The sequence below is a fragment of the Myzus persicae genome, unplaced genomic scaffold (assembly GCF_001856785.1).
Source record: "Myzus persicae strain clone G006 unplaced genomic scaffold, MPER_G0061.0, whole genome shotgun sequence".
Lineage (NCBI taxonomy): Eukaryota > Metazoa > Arthropoda > Insecta > Hemiptera > Aphididae > Myzus > Myzus persicae.
In genome coordinates, this window is record NW_019102520.1 from 911,712 (window position 1) to 930,218 (window position 18,507).

The following is an 18,507-nucleotide window of genomic DNA, read 5'->3' on the forward strand; positions in this document are numbered from 1 at the left end:
CAATACCTAAAGCGTTGTTGTCCTATCTTCAACTTCAGTTAACCATAATGTTTATGGTGAAATATATATATATATTATATTGATTGTATCACTCAAGAAATGAATGTGTTAAAAAAATTAGAATTATTTTTGGGCCACTTGAGTGACTGTTTTTCACTCATAACTCACATGTATTGTAATTAACCTATTTATATTTGTATATTTCATGAATAAATAAGATACCTAATGTTACAAACAAATTTTAATAAAAAATAATAGAGTACATTAAAAAATCAGTATTAATCATTTATTTTTTTTCTTCTTTTCTGGAGGTTGTACAAATTTAAATACTTTTTTATCACCTTTATTCATATTATTGAATTTTCCTAAACCACCACCGCCATGTCGTTTTCGCGGTCTAACTGCTTTTGCATTTAATTCTACAGCCGGAGGTGTAGTAAATCCAAATGAAGCTGCAACTTTTGTAATATCCAAAGTTCCAACATCAAATATTTGTTTTAGATGGTGTGAATCATAAGCACGAACATATGACTTAAATGCTTCTTTCGCAGAGATATGCAAGAAATAATTTTTGGCTACGAGTTTTTCAAGTTGTAGTTGTATATCCGATATTTTATTCCATGAAAAATCAAATTCATTTAATGGTACTTTTGCCTTTTTTAAATATTGTAGGAATCCTAATTCTTCAGGACGTAAAATTAATAAAGCATGTCCACTGCTACCTTCACCTCGAGCTGTACGTCCTACTCTGTGAATATATTCCTAGAAACATATAATAATTAAGCAACTTCTTTATTATTCATATTATGTTAAGTTAAATATACTCACTTTGGGATCATCAGGGGGATCAAACTGAACAATCCAATCAACTAATGGAATATCTAATCCCCTGGCTGCAACATCAGTACACAACAATATGCCAGTTTCAGCATTACAAAACTGGAAAAATGTAGTGGTCCGCCTTTCTTGTTTTTGTTTACCCTAAATTGCAATCAAATTAAGCTATTGCAAATACAATTATAAATAGAATATAAAATCTTACATGTATGCACATAACAGGCAAATCTATGTAGTTTAACAGTTCGTGAAAATATTTTACTGCCAAACACGAGCTAAAGAATACCATAACTTTCTTCTTTCTATTTTTTTTTAAAAATGTAAACAACAGTAAGAATCGTTTTTCAGATGGACACACAACATATCCTTGTTCTAAACCGTCAACTGTAGCTTCGTCTTTACTGTCATCCACACCAATATAAATGGGTTCTTTCTTCAATGCAAAAGTAGTCAATGCATCAGTTTTGGGTGTTTTAGTGGCACTAAATAGCATTGTTTGTCTTCGTTCTAAACGCATTTTGATTATGTATTAATATAAAAAAAATAATAATACCAATATTTGATTGAAAAAACTTACTAGGCAATAAATTTATTATTTGTTTTATTTCTTCTTCAAATCCAATATCCAAAATACGATCAGCTTCGTCAATAATAAGACATTGAAGATTTTTGTAAAGAAAATCAGGAGAATTTTGCAAGTGATCTAATAATCTTCCAGGGGTGGCAACAACTAGATTTATGCCTAAAAATAAAAATATTTTTCATGAATGAAGGATAATAAATATTGAAATTGATGCTAATTGATATTTTAATATTAAATAAAAAGTTTTTGGATACATTTTTAAAACATGGGATATTTAAAAAGTAATCAGTTATAGAACAAACTACAGGTCCAATTTGCTACCAGAAACCTCCTTCTAAATTGATAATCCTGCCCCAGCCTTTTAACACATTGTGACCACTTATTGTCTCTAACAAAAAAACATCATATTGAACATATTATCTTTCTTTATAAGCATTCAGGCTTTTTAATTTAATTTTACATTGTTACTGTTTCTTGTTATAAACAAAATCTATATTGTATTAAATAATTGTTGAAAAAAATAGTAATCACAACATATAAATACAAAAAAAAAATGATAATTGTTGCAATTTTCTACTTGAAAGTGTCTTCACCCAAAAATAGCACACATCAAAATAAAATCAATACATTCATTACTTTCCTTAAAATCTAAAAATAGAAAGTTAAAGTTCAAACATAAAACATTGGACCAAATCACAGAGGGCTAAGGGTGAATTTAAATCCTACCATCCCAAATCTCGTGATAATCTTTAACAATCATAAAACATTTTGGACATGTTCCATTATCATGAGTCAAGACTATCAGACTTATCAATTATCCACATAGAGTGAGAGATATAAGTAGGTAGTCCTTAATTATAAAACTATTTACAGTAAATATGTGTCCACTGTAATAACATATTTCTAGTACAATTTCATTGAAACTTCTACATAGCAAACTTTGCATTTTTTATGTATTTTTGAGGATCATGTTTTGTTTTTTAACTAAATATTTTTGAGAATTAACCGAAATAGATCTAAATGTATTTAATTCTATTTTACAAAATTATCTATAGAATATTAGAATATTTTTTTTTATTGTTGCCCATGAGGCCATGAGATTTTGTAATAGGAAACCTATGGAAGTTTTACTGCATATATTATACAACTTCAAAAGAAATGCATAATGCCTATGATAGTGTTTAATAATTCACTCTTAATTGTTTAAATTAAAGATAAAAACAGACGATTGGCTATGAATCATAAATTATGATGAACCCAAATTTGCAACATTACGTATGGGCCTAAGGAGCAAACAAACAATGAGCTGACATTCTCATAAATATGATGACCAAGGTGTGAAATCTGTGAGTTTAACAAATGCACAAATGATTGTTTTTTCATGCAATTTATACCTATTGTTAATATAATAAATACTGTAAAAAAATTACCTTTGGATAATTTTGTAGCTTCAGTTTGTCTATTTGCACCTCCCATCATAAGACCATAAGTATGATGATGGTGTTTCATCAATTCTTTTAACACACCATATGTCTGCATTGATAACTCTCTAGTAGGAGATATAATTATACAACCAGTACCATTTCTGGGCATGAACTTAAGCTTGTAAATCAATTCTACAGCAGGTATTAAAAAGGCTAATGTCTTTCCACTGCCAGTTTTTGCGGCTCCAACTAAATCACGACCCTCTAATAATGGAGGTATAGTTTTGGCTTGGATTTCAGTCATCACGGTAAATCCCATGTCTGCTATACCTTTTAATGTATTTTCACATACATGGTCTTTCAGACTGGAAAATTTTCTGTCTTCAGCCATTATTTTCAACTCCAGGCTGGGACCTGGAAATTCTGTGAATAAAAAAATTACAAAAATTACGTATTCTCAAACTAGATTCTTTAAATAATTACTTATGTCTTCACTCATATTGTCAATTTTATAAGACCACTGTGCACGAATACGAAAGATGAAACTCTAAAGTCTGAATTAATAACTTAAATTCTTATTTTAAATGATTAGTTTTAGGTTATGTGTACAAACCACGATTAAAGATACAGGTATGTCTTTGTGGTACAAACTACAAGTCTACAAATTACACTTTAGAGTATATGAATCACACGTGAAGTGTGGTATAAACATTAAACACGATAAATATACGGGTTACTCAACACAGTATTATTTTTCATGCCGAATGTCTATCGTCACGATACGGCCTGCGAGAAGCGCAACTAGCGCTCAAACGGAAATTAATGCAGTTAAGCAATATATATTTTCATGATAGATACCACGGTTATAAACTTATAACCGTTATAGATAAAGTATTTATAATTTATAGATTCTAAGCGGGGCGATGACGATGAATGTACTGATTTTACAACATTGTGTTTAGAAGATGTAATGCTTCGATGTTCAACTTCAGAATCTCTTCTGGTGAGAAAGTGAATTTAGATGGTGCATTCGGGAGGTCTAAATTCCAGTAGTTTTCAAAAGCACAGGGGAAAACCAACAAACAATTAGGAAAAAACGGGAATTTTTACGCAAAATCGGTTTTAATGTAACTCAGAAACAAATTACTGTTGAAGTGTAGATACTCGAAACTTTCACGATTTTCACTGAATGTATATATTGACATTTTCTATAAGCCATAAAAATATTTTAACCCATAATGAGCATTTATAGACATATGCAATTTTCGATTATTACTAGTCTTTTTTAAAAATGTACAGCGATAAAAAATGTTTGCTTAGTCAAAAACTTGAAAATGTAGTTACACAAGATTCTTCATAAGTTGTAAGTGGCAATTAAAAAAAAATTGAATTTAAATAGGCAATAATTTTTTATGAGCACAAAAATTTTTCTTTTCATATTTAAGATTTGAAAATTTAATACAAGATTACTTATAACTTATAAGTCTGACTACCTTTATTATCAACAACTAGGTTAATTATTAGGTTCTATTGTGCAAAGAGGTTCAAAGAGATTATCAGACATTCCTAAGCTTTTTCTTGTATCTATGTAGTTTTGACAGTATATAAGGATTAAGGAAGTGCTTTACTGTGAGAGGTTCTCCCACAGGTTTGACACTGTACTCCTTAAATTTTAATTAGCTGCAATAAGTATAATTATTAGGAGGCATTTTTACAAATTTATCTTTAGGACTATAGACACATTATTAAAAAAATTAAAAAAAAATATTTCAAATATTCGATGCGTAAGGTAAATTAATAATAATTAAATAATTATTAAACAATGATTATAATAAATGTACATTGCAGTAATGCAGTTTGTCATTAATTATTACTAACTGTTTCCTAATACATCCTACATGTTAAAAAGTTAATAGTAATAATATTTGAAGTTAAGTACATATCGTATTATGCAATATACATTAACATCATAGTCTTGGAAATGTAATATTTTATTTCTGGGGTTTTTTTTTAAGGTTCAATAATTTTATGATGGATTACATTTTTGGCTTTCATATTTTTATTTATATATATATATATATATATTTTTTTTTTTACTAAATTAGAATAATGAAGAGATATTTTTGAGAATATTTTATATTTATATAAATGAAGTATCGAGGTATATTCATGTACCTGATTACAAAATTATCACCAAACGGTAAGGTATAAATTTATAAAAAAAAACCATAATTAAGTAATACTATGTCTTAGGTTGCCTCACGGTTTTAATAAATTTTATATTACACTCGTTGCCTCTATTATATGAATGAAACCCAATGGCTTACATGACCGAAGCGGCAAGTGGATGAGCGAACAACCCATATCCTTGCATCAGAGAAGCCCAATATTTTTAAGCCCCAAGGATGCCATAAACTGTTAAAAATTTATCAATCATAAAGATAACATTTTTTTAAAGAAATGTATTATACAAAAATGATAGAATAGTATAATGTTTAAGTTTTATAAAGTAATATAAAATGTAATGTTTGTTTTCTAACTATTGTAAATTATCATATTATGTAAAAATAATCAACATTGATGTTGGGTGTCAAGTAATTAAATGAATACATAATATTTGGGTAGGTAACCTAAAATATAAAAGATGTTGTGACTTTGTAAGATGTGATAAGAACACAAAAAATTAAGAACGAAGAGCTAAAAATTGATGGAACACTTCAAGGATATGAATGTCAAGGTCTTGAGTGAAAAGTAATCCTTCTAAGGTGCTGCTGTATTTCTGCACTTGTTCATGATGCTGAAAAAAAATAAAACAGGAATCAAATCAAAAGAAATAAAAAAAACATTTGTGTTGAACTTATCAAAATTAGTAGACATATAGAGTAGCAAAATCATGAAAACACTTTGTGGAGTAGTAATATTGTAATAATGACAATTCAAAATTGATAAAAATTAGAAGACAACGATGAGATAATTGATGTTGTGGTTAATAAAAGCTCAGGTTTATAGTGTTTGGACAGAACGTCGTTCATGAACGCACATTCATATTTAGTGAATGATACACTAACATCACTCGTTTTTCCAAATTGAACATGAGTGACATTTATATTTTAATTAATTTGAACGATTTTTATGAGGCATAATTTATTTGTCATAAATATGTGTTTAAACTATATTGATTAATTATATTATATAATAATATTTTCTTATTATAATTCCTATGATAGAAAAATTAAAATAAATTAAATTAACAACCTAGTGAACGCATCCACTTTTTCGATGAACCTGTATGAGTCTTTTTTTTTGTAGGAGTGAAAGCGAACAAGAATTTGGAGTAGCATATTATTTTAAATATTTGCCAATTTTGACAAGCGTTAAAAATATCTTAAGAGAGTATGAATACAACTTTAAATTAATTATTTTTTAAGTTTGTTGCTCTACATTTTTTACATATTCCATGATTTCCTTACATTTGTAAACATATAATGAGTATATTTTATAATAATTCCAAACTTGATTAATGCATTTTTTAGTATGAATTAAATAATGTGTAATCTACAATAGAAACAAGTAAATTTTTTTTCTAAAGCAGATAAGTTAATTTAAATGGTTGAAAATAATAAATAATATGTAATAATTAGAGTGGATTATTAGCAATAGCCTATTTTTTGCTTTTCACATTTTTGGAATTTTCGTCAGTTATCTTTAATAATTGTAATAGTTAGAAGGTTTTTGCAAATTACTGTATATTTTTGTACATTTAGAAAAAATTCAGAATTTAAAAAAAATGTTTAAAATAATATTTTGTCAAGTATAAAATTCAATAATACATTGATTTTAACACCTTTTAGTACACAGAAATCTGCACTATAGTCAAAATTTATAAATATGTATGTATAAAAAAAAATCTAAATATGTCACCAGAAGGGGATCGTGGCAAAGTAATAACTAAGTAAAATGAAAATATTTTGCTTTTGCCTTCAATGTTATTAAACAATATGTAATGATTTTGCAATGTAATACTTGTATTTTGATAAAAAATATTATTAAGAATGTAACAGTTTCATTTATTATATGAATTGTTAAACTCACAGCTAAAAACACTTGTTGTAGTCGTCCAATAGTGTATTTGTACCAGTATGTGTCAAACGGTCTATCATCTGTATCACATTTTACTAAATGTTCGGATAATATCATTATAAATCTCTAAAATAATAAAATAAATTCCATTAATATCATACAATTTTTATTTTGTCATGAAGAATACCTGAAAAACAATCAGAAACAAATTTTTCTGATCAGCTTGTGCCATTTCTAGTTTCTCTTCCATACGTTCAACCATTTCTTCGGTAACATTGTCATCTACTTCCATTGGAACAGCTTGACCACCAAATGTAGTTGTTGATTGTCGAGGTTTAGCCTCAGCTTTTTCTGTTTCAGTATCACTATCGTCTGAACTATTTGATATCGCTGCTGTTGTGCGCAACTTTTCTCTAGCTTCATTCAACTCTCTGGTCAATCGATCCACATGTCTAGACATCTTATTGATAGTCAATGACAATATCTCCCAAATATACAGCCTAAAATATGGATAAGTATTTAAAATTAAAGTAATAAAAGTAACTGAAAAAAATTGCTGGGCTTATGAAAAGTGATCGGTCAATGTTTCTAAAATTACATCCTTTTTAAAGTTGTTTTATTATTTAATCTGTATCTGTAAAGTAAAATTGTTCATTTTATAAAATATTCTTTTCAAAATAATTGTTGTAAAAACGTGTTAGGTTATTTATTTATTATTAGGGTTCAGATTTTGTAGCAAAATAAATCCTAAAAAAAGGAATTTACGACCATATATTTGGTCAAGTTACTTTCATTAAAACTCATCCTATTGGGTGCTAATATATTTTTATACATAGAAAAATACTTTTCCACATCAACTAATGTTATATTATGTTATCTTATATTTCATATAAACTAAATAATTTAAATCATTCTGTTCCACAGTAATTTTTAGTTCAGTGCCATTATGGATGCTAATGATTGATTTTCATTTTCAACTTTTGGTATTTTGACGATTATAGATAAATTATTTATATTCTATTCGGAATGAGATCATACCTTGGCAGCGACCAGTTTTTGTCCGCAACGGTCAGACGCTTTTTCCACCTAGAAAGCTCGTGAGACTAGCACTGCGGAACAAAGTCACAGAAGTCGACTACCGAGGTACGATCTCATTCCGAATAGAGTATAGAACACTATACTTCACTGATTGATATTTACTGGTTAACTTAAGTATTAAAAAGTGCTATAAAAATACGCAGATATCATTCAGATAAATTTCCATTTTCCCTTTTCTTAAGTCTTAAATACAACTGTAATTACGGTCAATAAACTGTAGACAGAACTATATAATTTTCAGCACTATAACATTATTTATTTTATCAGTCATTCATTTATTACTGGTTTTAAAATGTCTGGCAATAATAATATAGTCCAAGTATAAAAAACATAGAATTAAGTTAAATTTTAAAGAAAAATATGTATAAATTATGAAAAAAGAACCAAATAGGGGAAAAATCAATAAATAGCAGGGTTCGTGGAAAAGAATCAAAAACAAATTTATCTCATTGAAATCAGAATGATTCAAAATGTATTTATATATAAGAATTATCCATCTATCACACTCCCCTCAAAAAAAGCATTTGCTACAAAATTTGAGCCCTATTTATTATTTATATCATAACACCGTTAAAAAACAAAAGTACAATATAAAGAATCCCTGGCATCAGTAATGTTTAACATCCTTTCATGAATCACCCCAGTGATCACTATTCACAAACCAGACTATAAATAGATTACTTGGTAAACTCTGGTATCATTTCTTTTGAGAATATCCAATTCGCCACCGATGAGCATTCAATAATCTGTGTTTTTAACATTTTGTCTATGAGTACAGTTAGCATTTGCTGATCTGCACTCCATAAATCAAAAGTGCTCCTTAATATTTGCAATTGACCATCATCAGTTTCTCCTAAAGCCTAGAGGTTGAATTATTTTTAATATCATGTATTAGGGCGAAAAGGATTTTTTTTAATGCAAAAACTTTTCTGTTATGAAGTTTATTGCATAGTTATAGACAGTGTTGGGTAGTAAAGTAACAAAAGTAAAGCATTACTTTGTTTTTAACTTGTTAAACAATTTCATTAGAAATATTTTCAAGTAACAAAAATGTAATAGTATAACGCGTTAAAGTTGTATTGTGTTCAATACATATTGTGAATTGAAAAATAATAATAATACTATAAAATATTTCTAATGTGAGCATTAAGAATACCAAGTGTTAACTTTAAGTAGCCACAATTCAGTTTTCATTGATTTTGACATATTTACTTGCACTGTAGATTACGATTAAAATTAATTAAATATTTATTTTATTTCTCTAAATATGACAATAGTTACACTGAATTTTTCCTATGAATATCTAGCGTGGACTATTGTTATTAAGTTTTTAAACTTTTATAAGTTCTTATTAAATATTAATTACTATAAATTATGATTAAACATTATTAACAGTTAGCTAGTAGTCATATAAATATTGTACACAAATACAATTTATTTTTCTAGATTATTGTTATTTATTTGTAATACTCTAAAGAATTCAGAGCTGTACAAAAACTATTCAATTTTATAGATCTTATCACTATAATATTTACAATTTACATTAATTTCTGATAGGTGTAAGAGGTATATTATATGTACTGATAAATGATAAATCAAAATATTTACATTAAATCGTTATCAGAGACAACTTAAGGTTTTGTGGGGCAACGGGGACAACATATTTTGTGGGCCTTATAATACTAAATGATGATACATACTTATTATTTATTAAATATTATACTTTGTTAGTAAAAAGTGAATTTTTGTTTAGATCTCCATTATTTTATTGTTTATTTTAATTTAAAAATAAACGGCCAAAAATTATTTTCCTATTAACGTTAAGATAATAATTATTTATTTATTTTACCTAATAGTAAACGGGATAGGCCCTGGACATTTATATAACATTAATAATTAACAAGATTATAATACACTATTACATACAAAATAATTACACACAAGATGTTTAGATGTTATTGGATCCATTAGCTAGTGTCATCATATGCAAAATGGGTTCATTATATAAGTAATTTGTCACACAGAACGGGACCGGGAAAGAAGAAAAGTAGCGCAAATTAGCACCGGGAACATTAAAATTAACCCTCCCTAACATATCTGGAGCGTCAGCTTCCCCACTCAAAAGTTTCGATAAGAAAACCAAATTAGTATATTTTCTTCTAGCACTCAACGTCTCCATATTATTCATACATTAATATGTTAAAAAAATTAATGTAATTCATTAAATAAAAACTAAAATAACTGCCTAAAAAACAATATTTGTATTGATATACATTTTTCAATTATTAAATACTCTTAAATGTTTTCTTCCTAGCTTTTTCATTTGAAAAGTCTCCTATAACATTTTCATAATCTAAACTTGATAGTAGTGAATGCTAGTGGAAAAAATGTTATGTTCATTGTTTCTTCCCTTTGTAAGAAATGGTTTATTTTTACAAGTTATTATTTAAAAACAATTATTATGATTTTATTTGTATACACTATTTAATATCACGATTGAGTGCTGTTGGTCCATTAGTCGACAGCCGTATCATGTATAAGTGTTTATTATTAATTGTATGTATCATTAAGTGAACATCTTTTTCAAATTATACCTTTTAACTGTAGTGTAATTGTAGTTATGTCACTAGTAGAATGAGAATAAATTGTTTAGAAAATAAAAAAATATTTGTTTTTTTATGTATCGAGAAAGTGAAGTAATTTTATTTGAGTAACGAATAAAGTAACTTACCCAACACTGGATATAGATCATAACATAAATTTTTTACCTTAAATACACTAATGAACTTTGTGATTGCAGCAAAAGCATGGGAAAATGATTTGCTGGCTATAAACAACAATGTTTGCACAAAAGCATCAATTTTTGTTGGATTTGAGATGCCAATGTCTGCTGGTTCCATTATCTCTCCATTTGCCGACATCAAAGGTTCTTTTAATATTTCAACTATATCTTCGGGAGTTATCTTGCTACGTATTTTAGTCAGTAATGTGTTTGATAAAAACTGACCAGGTAATGCTGAAAAAGTAAATACAATTACTAGCTTTTAATATTTTAACACAACCAGAATCTGATATCTTACTGGACTTTTCAATTGCATATTTAAACTTTGGTTCCGGTTTCTCTGGTAATAATGGTTCAAAATCTGGTGGCACAATATCACGCATACGCTCATAAAATGATAGTCTAAAAATAATCAATGCAATTTGTAATAATAAATAATTGTTACAATATTAGTTCAAGACGTGTATACCTCATGGCTTTCTGAAGAACTTCACGCACAAACTTTGGTTTCGGGTGTTCTGGATCTAATGCTAAGCAATCTGCCCATTCTTGCCAGGACCAACTGAATTTGAAATTACTCAAATGGTATGCAAACCATGATACAAACCTAAAAAACACATTTGCTTACTAAAGAGTTATGAATAACAATCAGTAACAAAGTGACATACCTATCAAAAGCACAGACATGCATAGATTCTATACGAGAGTATAATATTTCGGTTGTCTGAGCCAATACAAGCGGCATTGTGTTAGTTGATAATTTAGATAATTCAATAAAGACAGAGCCAAACATTACTTCTAAATACTTTGGTTTGGGCTGGTGAAACATCAAACTGAATACCACTTCAACAATACAATACTCTAGAGGTACTTTGTTTTTGTGTACAAAATTCATTAAATTAGTTGCACTAGAATTAATCAAATAAAATAAATTCATACATTCGAGTTTTAAATATATTAAATATAGATGTAGGTGTAATTTTTTGTTAAATATTACCATTCTTTTCTATTTTTGCAAGACATATCAATTATCTGTTGCAGATGTTCTTCAACTAAAAATCTTTCAATAGAGTGAGCACCGGGCATAATGTGACCCTAAATGTATATATAAGTTTGTAAATAAATAACAAAAACTAAATTTAAATTATATTGTTATTTAATATTAACTCACATCAGTAACATCTGTATAATCAAACATTCGGTATACAACCCATGGCATTGGATATACACAAGCGTTATGATGAGGGGGTGGCACAATGGATGGCAAATTATGCTGAAGAGCTTCACACAAAACATTGTCAAACGTCAAGTAAGGTCTTGGTATAATGGTTTCAGTCCAACTGTCGTGTTTCAGTTTTTTTACCTGATTCCACAAGCATTCCAAGTACTCTTCTTGAGGATGAGGTACATCTGTGGACCAAATCCGCAGCATATTGACATGCTTTTTTGGACGCTTATTCAAATATACCTCAATTGTTGTCAACAACATTTCAAGAGGTGATTCTCTTTTCTCATATAGTTCTCTACCAACCCACGGTAAACATGACATAACAGCATAACAATACCTGTCAAAAACAAATACATCTACCGTTAAGATAATACTTTTTAACTATACATTCTTTTACTTACCAGTCTTTGCGTACATTAGGAACTCCATCTTCTTTAGTAACATCTAATAAACTACTCATTAATTGTACAAATGAACTAGCTGACACAACATGACAATTTACCAAATCACCAATGAAACGTAGAACTACTCTAGCTTCATTCCAAGAGTTATTTTTTAAACTATCTTTGAAAGAACGTACAATGTTTTCTACAAACTAAATATTAAAAAAAAAGTTAAGATTAATTGTAGGCATACATAATAAAATAATAACTACAATAAGAAAATTGTAGGTATTTTATTATTAAATTAAGTTCACTTACTTCACCACCAAAATTGTAATTTTTAGCATTTAATAAGCCAACTAATGTTGAATAAATTGTACACTTTTCCGGCATATTAACTGCACATTCTACTAATAATTTGAGTACTTTTTTCTTAAAGTTTTGGATATCACCATCTAGCACACTAGCCAAACCTTCTAAATTACTTTCTATTGTGCTAGTAGTCTGTTCATAAAAAAAAAAAATATATTATTAATAGATATATTAAATAATTGATCAAACTAATTAATTTACAAAATAATGTTAAACACTAAAATTAATGAAATCATAAGCAAAAATTAAAAGAAATTTTAGTTCAATATTTTGGTAAAATGTATGATTAATAAAAAGAAGCTTATTAATAACAAAAAAAATTACATTTTCTCCAACTTTAAGGACAAGACTTTCCAATCTATCTTCTAAATCATTACTTTCAGAACCACCACGACGACGCTTTTTGTAGCCTCGATCAGCACCTAAAAATTACAATAAAAACATATATATTTTTTATACACTACTCAAAGTTGTAAATACCAATTAATTATTATACATAATCACAGTAAACTACAATAATTAACTTGGATATACATATTCAACTACATGACAACTGTAAATTGTGATTATCAAATTGAGCAATATAATTTCTTAAATATTGTAGTTCAATTAAAATATATTTTCATACTTTTTTAATCTTTTTTATAAACATCAATATAAAAAATTGGTTATACACGCGTGTATGATAGTAAAGTTAAGTTTAAAATACATTATTATTTGCATTAAATGAACAAACATTTAATTTATGGGCATTGGGCACGTCCAAAATAAGACTGATTTAGAGTGTGTTATGGAATATAACGAGATGTGGGCATAGAGAAAAGTGAAAAGAAGCCTACCGGTAACACAAAACTCAAATAATTAAGTTAGGTACCTACCTAATGTTTTAATTTTTTATCGTTATTATTAATTGTGTAGAAGTGTAGTGAACAAGACAACTGGTTCTATTTAGTCGACGTCGGGGAATGTAACAAAATTTAATAAAAAACTTACCATATACATCTTCGTAACCGTCATGAACTCGACGGCGACTCATGTTGACTAACGCAGTGGGTATTTTCTAGTTCGACGTGAAACTATCTATTTCCACATCCGACCATTACTAGCTAAATCCGTATAAATACTGTTTTTTATTTTTATTTTCTAAGTTGATACATACACGAACATATAGAACCACAGAATAAAATAGGACTGGAAACTACTGGCAGGGATAGTGTCGGACACCGGCACAGATTATAATATGAAAAGTGTTAGTGCACTATCTATTCTGTGGTACGGGTTCGTACGTTTGCGACTGTAATGCTATCTAGTGATGTACTAAATTTACTATACTTCAAATTTAACTTTTATGGAAATATATTTTATTTTGAATACAAACTTATGAAATATAAAGGCAAAACAAAAAATAGATGAATATTAATAATATTTAAATTATTTTTCCTATATGTATACCTGTTGTATCGTATTCGTATTAATATACATCACATTATTAAACATTTTAATATGAGTCACTTGTGTTCAATTCTAATATGTGACAGTTGAGTAAATATAAGTAATATGGAAAATGTTACTTTATTTATCATACCTAAGGATGAATCTACTCGTATATCGTGGACAAACTTTATAAATAATTGGAATGGTAATAACCAAAATGTCTCATACCTATCACCTTTGTCATAAACATTTTAGTGATGAAGAAATCAATAAAACATTTAAAGGGCAAAGTAGCAAAAGCAATCGGGTAAATTATAACGGAAAATCTCCATAGTAAGAAAACTATTAGTTATTAAATTGATTCATATCATACTTAAGTCTTAAATTCAAAATAATCCGGTTAATTTGGGATTCCTGAGAAAGAAGACCGTGAATTCAGTAACTTGTATCGTTTATCGTAACGACTTATCACATACCAAAAATGTACAACCAACTATAAATCACACATGAAGCATGGTATAAATAAGTGGTTAAACCGGTAGAATATTCCGTTCACCGTTTACCAATACTATTATTGGTTATGTTTATAAAGTATAAACATGTTTGATAGTAATAATGATTATGATATTATTTACCAATTACCAGAGATTTAAATAAAAATATCCATTTTTGAACGACAACGAATTCAAAAGTTTAAGTTATTAGTAAAGTTATTTACTATTAAAAATGAGTGGAAAAGAAGCGACTTCAGCTCCCGAGAAAAAGAAAAAGGAGAGTATTTTAGATTTAACAAGGTTAGTGGAGCATAAATAAAATTTAATTGCATGAATATTACTACTAATCACGATTAAAGATTTATCTTTAATGGTGCTACTAACATACCGAGATTATAATATATTTTTATGCTCTTTTAGGTACTTAGAAAAAGCCATTAGAGTTAAGTTCTCTGGAGGTCGAGAAGTATCTGGTATTTTGAAAGGATTTGATCCATTAGTAAATCTCGTATTGGATAATACTCTAGAGTATTTACGAGATCCTGATGAACCTATGAAACTAACAGAAGATACAAGAACATTAGGTTTAGTTGTTTGTCGAGGCACATCAATCGTACTAATTTGTCCTGTTGATGGTATGGAAGCAATTGCCAATCCTTTTGTACAGCAAGACTAGATGTTTAAACTATGTTTAATGATTAACTAATAATAATTATGTAGCTAGGTTTTTATGAGCATTCATCAAATGTTCATGGAAACTTATCTTTTAAGGTAAGGCCTTTTTGTTTGGTCAATTTCCATTATGTTTTTCTGAATTAACTTTTTATATTGCAAATATAAATCTCAATGAAGATTATGTAACAATTAACTTAAATACTTTATTTCTGTAAATTAAATATAAATCTATCTTTACAAACAATATTTTTACCATTCATTAATTTTAAAGCCTAAATATGTATGAATATATCAAATGATATTATGAATATCTGTTTATTTAAAAACTCGACTTATCGTTGGTTAATTAATAATTGTAATGTTAATTGTACATACAATGAATCATGATCATGTATAGAAAATAAACAGTTTTGTATAATATCAAGTAATTAATCATGCTATTATATTTTATTGTAATGTCTTAAGAATTAGCCATTATTTTATGTGTGACCAATTACTAGTATTGATATGAAAAAAATTGCCCTTTAACATTTGTCTTGCACAGCATCAAGCACAACCAACATTAGCAGCCAGCGTTGAATACGTTTTATCTCTCATCAGCTGTGCTCTTACATGTTAATAATACTTTCATATTTTTAGACCATAAACTTTGAAATTAATATATTAATTTTATTCACATTTTATACTAGAAGTAGCTGATCCCGTGCACTTTGTTTCCCGTTAAAAACACCATCTCTATATGAGAGACTTGATGGTGATAATGCGAGCAGTATATTATCAGGTTGGCAATCCACCTGCGGTGGTATATGAATAATATGTTTTATTTAAATTAAATTTTTTATTTTTATTGTAGTATTATTTAGTCTGTTCTGCCCGATTAACCATTGGCAACCAAAAAAATAAAAAAAATTTAGAAAATGAGTTATTAATTAAAATAAACGTTGTACATAATGTATATATATACTATATACTATATATATACATAATTTATGGCGCGGCAGCCAGCGGTTTTCTAGTAACCTGCAAATGACCTTTCCGTCTGTTAAATTATGTGTTTTACTTGATATTGTATGTCTTTACCTTGTAGCATTGTGAGTTCTGCGACTTAAGTATGTATGTCTAATTGCTGACATTTTTAAAAACAAAAATATTCCATCAAAACTTACCAAAACCCCTAATATGCAATATAATGCTCTGTTTTTTTATGTAAGTTGTAGGTATTTTATCGTTTAAAAGTTATATTGGTACTAATATTGGGTAACCATAGTGTTGTTGTATGCTAGGTATGTATTATTATTATACAATTTACACTTTAAATATTTAAAAATATTTTGTGTGAGCCACTCTTTACACCTAGGGGTATGAAAAATAGTTTGCATCTCTCTCTGAGACCACTTTAATATACACATACAATTTCATGAAAATTGGCCCAGCTGTTTTGGAGGAGTTTGGTAACAAACATATTCTGACACAAGATTTTTATATATTAGATATATTGAACTTTGGTACAATTTATTTTGTAGTAAAAAATATTATGTAAGGGATTCATATGTTTTTTGAGAACAATCTAATTCAAATTTTGACGATATCAGAAATTCAACAAAAAATAAAAATCTTTAGTAATTTATTACTTTTAAAAATGTTTAGATTGATTGTAAGCTATTGTCTATTGACATTTCATACCACAAATAATTAACCCATTTACAGTCTTACGGTAAGTTGATTTTAACTGTAAAGTTAATAACAATAATTTATGAAATAAATTTATAAACATATAATTTTATAATAATTGAGATAATTTCTTCAAAAAGTAATTTAGCTTATCAAATTACCAATAGTAAAATAAATCATTAACAGTAATATAAATATATAATACAATTATAGATGGTTACTTAATCAGCAAGACAGATTGTCAACCTCAACTCATTATTGCTTTTGTAAGAAATACTGTAATAATACATCATTTTACCATCATACATATTTAGCGTATCATACTATCCATTCATAATTACATTGAACTAACCAATGATGGTATAAACACACCAACAATCCAGCAGTTTCCAAATTAAAAAAAAAAATTTTAAAATTTAAAATTTTTTTTTTGATTTGATTATTTTTTATTAAATATTAAAATACAATACAATGTTTTAATATAATATAACAAAAATGCCTACTCGTATGGTCCGGCAGGATTAGGTATTATAAATTACATATAAAAGCTATTAAATTTGATTTAAAAAATAAAAAGTTCATTTCATTGTTAATTGGAATTTTACTATTAAATTATAAATATTGAACTAATTCATGAAATAATACTTTTAAATAATTATTCATAGGTACAAATCTTGATATTAGTAGGTACCAGTTATCATTCATAATATTTTTTTGGCATCAATTGGCAGAGTTTAATTAATTTTTGTTTAAAAAATGTTTGTGTGCAATATGTATACTATTTTTATGTTGTAATTTTGTAAAATGATTTTTTCACTTATAAATTTGTCTGTTTACAGAAGAAGAAACTAGACCTTTTATACACAGACATTGTAGCGTTTTAGAGTGGGTAGACACAGTAAGATTGTCATTCTTTAAACATCCAAAAATTAAATTATTTTTTTGTACTCTTAAGGAATTAAGAACATTTTTATAGGTACCTACCACCCCAGATTACTATGCAAAGTCTAAATTATTGTATATTGTGTTATAGTCTATAATTTAGTATGTTACCTTTATTAAATTATTAGTATGTTCCTCGGAGGGGATTTAGCCCCATCAACATAATATTTTCTTAGTAATTGTATAATTCAATTTATCAACTTCTATATCAGATTAGTAGGTTTTATATTTACATTTAATACTAGCTGAACCCGTGCACTTTGTTGTCCGTTAAAAATGTCAACTCTATAGAGACTCAATGTTGATAATGCGAGCAGTTTATTATGCCTACCTGCTGTGGATTGAGGACCCCGCTTGATGAATACTTAATATAAATAATATGTTTTATTTTGATTTTGATTGTGGACACGATGATGAGCGGCTATAAGTGCAACTCAGCTACCTTGGTAGGCAATGTGCGAAAATTCAACTGTATGCATGCTTGTACATGATCTGCCCGATAAC

General features: G+C 27.7%; 3 protein-coding genes across 3 annotated transcripts; 1 reads left to right on the top strand and 2 right to left on the bottom strand.

Annotated features, from left to right (window-relative positions):
• Positions 1-264: 264 nt before the first annotated feature.
• Positions 265-3,581, bottom strand: LOC111032375 (probable ATP-dependent RNA helicase pitchoune). Its single transcript, XM_022312674.1, has 6 exons — positions 3,328-3,581; positions 2,851-3,267; positions 1,415-1,579; positions 1,043-1,344; positions 829-981; positions 265-762 (listed from the first exon to the last, which is right to left on the bottom strand). Exons 1-6 carry the CDS (start codon positions 3,341-3,343, stop codon positions 283-285), a joined length of 1,533 nt encoding a protein of 510 aa, XP_022168366.1. The 5' UTR covers positions 3,344-3,581; the 3' UTR covers positions 265-282.
• A 1,438-nt stretch (positions 3,582-5,019) lies between these two features.
• On the bottom strand, positions 5,020-13,823 carry LOC111032349 (nuclear cap-binding protein subunit 1-like). Its single transcript, XM_022312637.1, has 14 exons — positions 13,781-13,823; positions 13,112-13,209; positions 12,734-12,919; positions 12,434-12,627; positions 11,976-12,369; positions 11,802-11,899; positions 11,473-11,712; positions 11,274-11,411; positions 11,103-11,206; positions 10,791-11,038; positions 8,704-8,882; positions 7,112-7,424; positions 6,937-7,050; positions 5,020-5,641 (listed from the first exon to the last, which is right to left on the bottom strand). The coding sequence occupies exons 1-14, from the start codon at positions 13,821-13,823 to the stop codon at positions 5,528-5,530; spliced, it is 2,463 nt and encodes an 820-aa protein (XP_022168329.1). The 3' UTR covers positions 5,020-5,527.
• A 979-nt stretch (positions 13,824-14,802) lies between these two features.
• Positions 14,803-15,822, top strand: LOC111032350 (U6 snRNA-associated Sm-like protein LSm7). Its single transcript, XM_022312639.1, has 2 exons — positions 14,803-15,015; positions 15,136-15,822. Exons 1-2 carry the CDS (start codon positions 14,948-14,950, stop codon positions 15,389-15,391), a joined length of 324 nt encoding a protein of 107 aa, XP_022168331.1. The 5' UTR covers positions 14,803-14,947; the 3' UTR covers positions 15,392-15,822.
• The last annotated feature ends 2,685 nt before the right edge of the window (positions 15,823-18,507 follow it).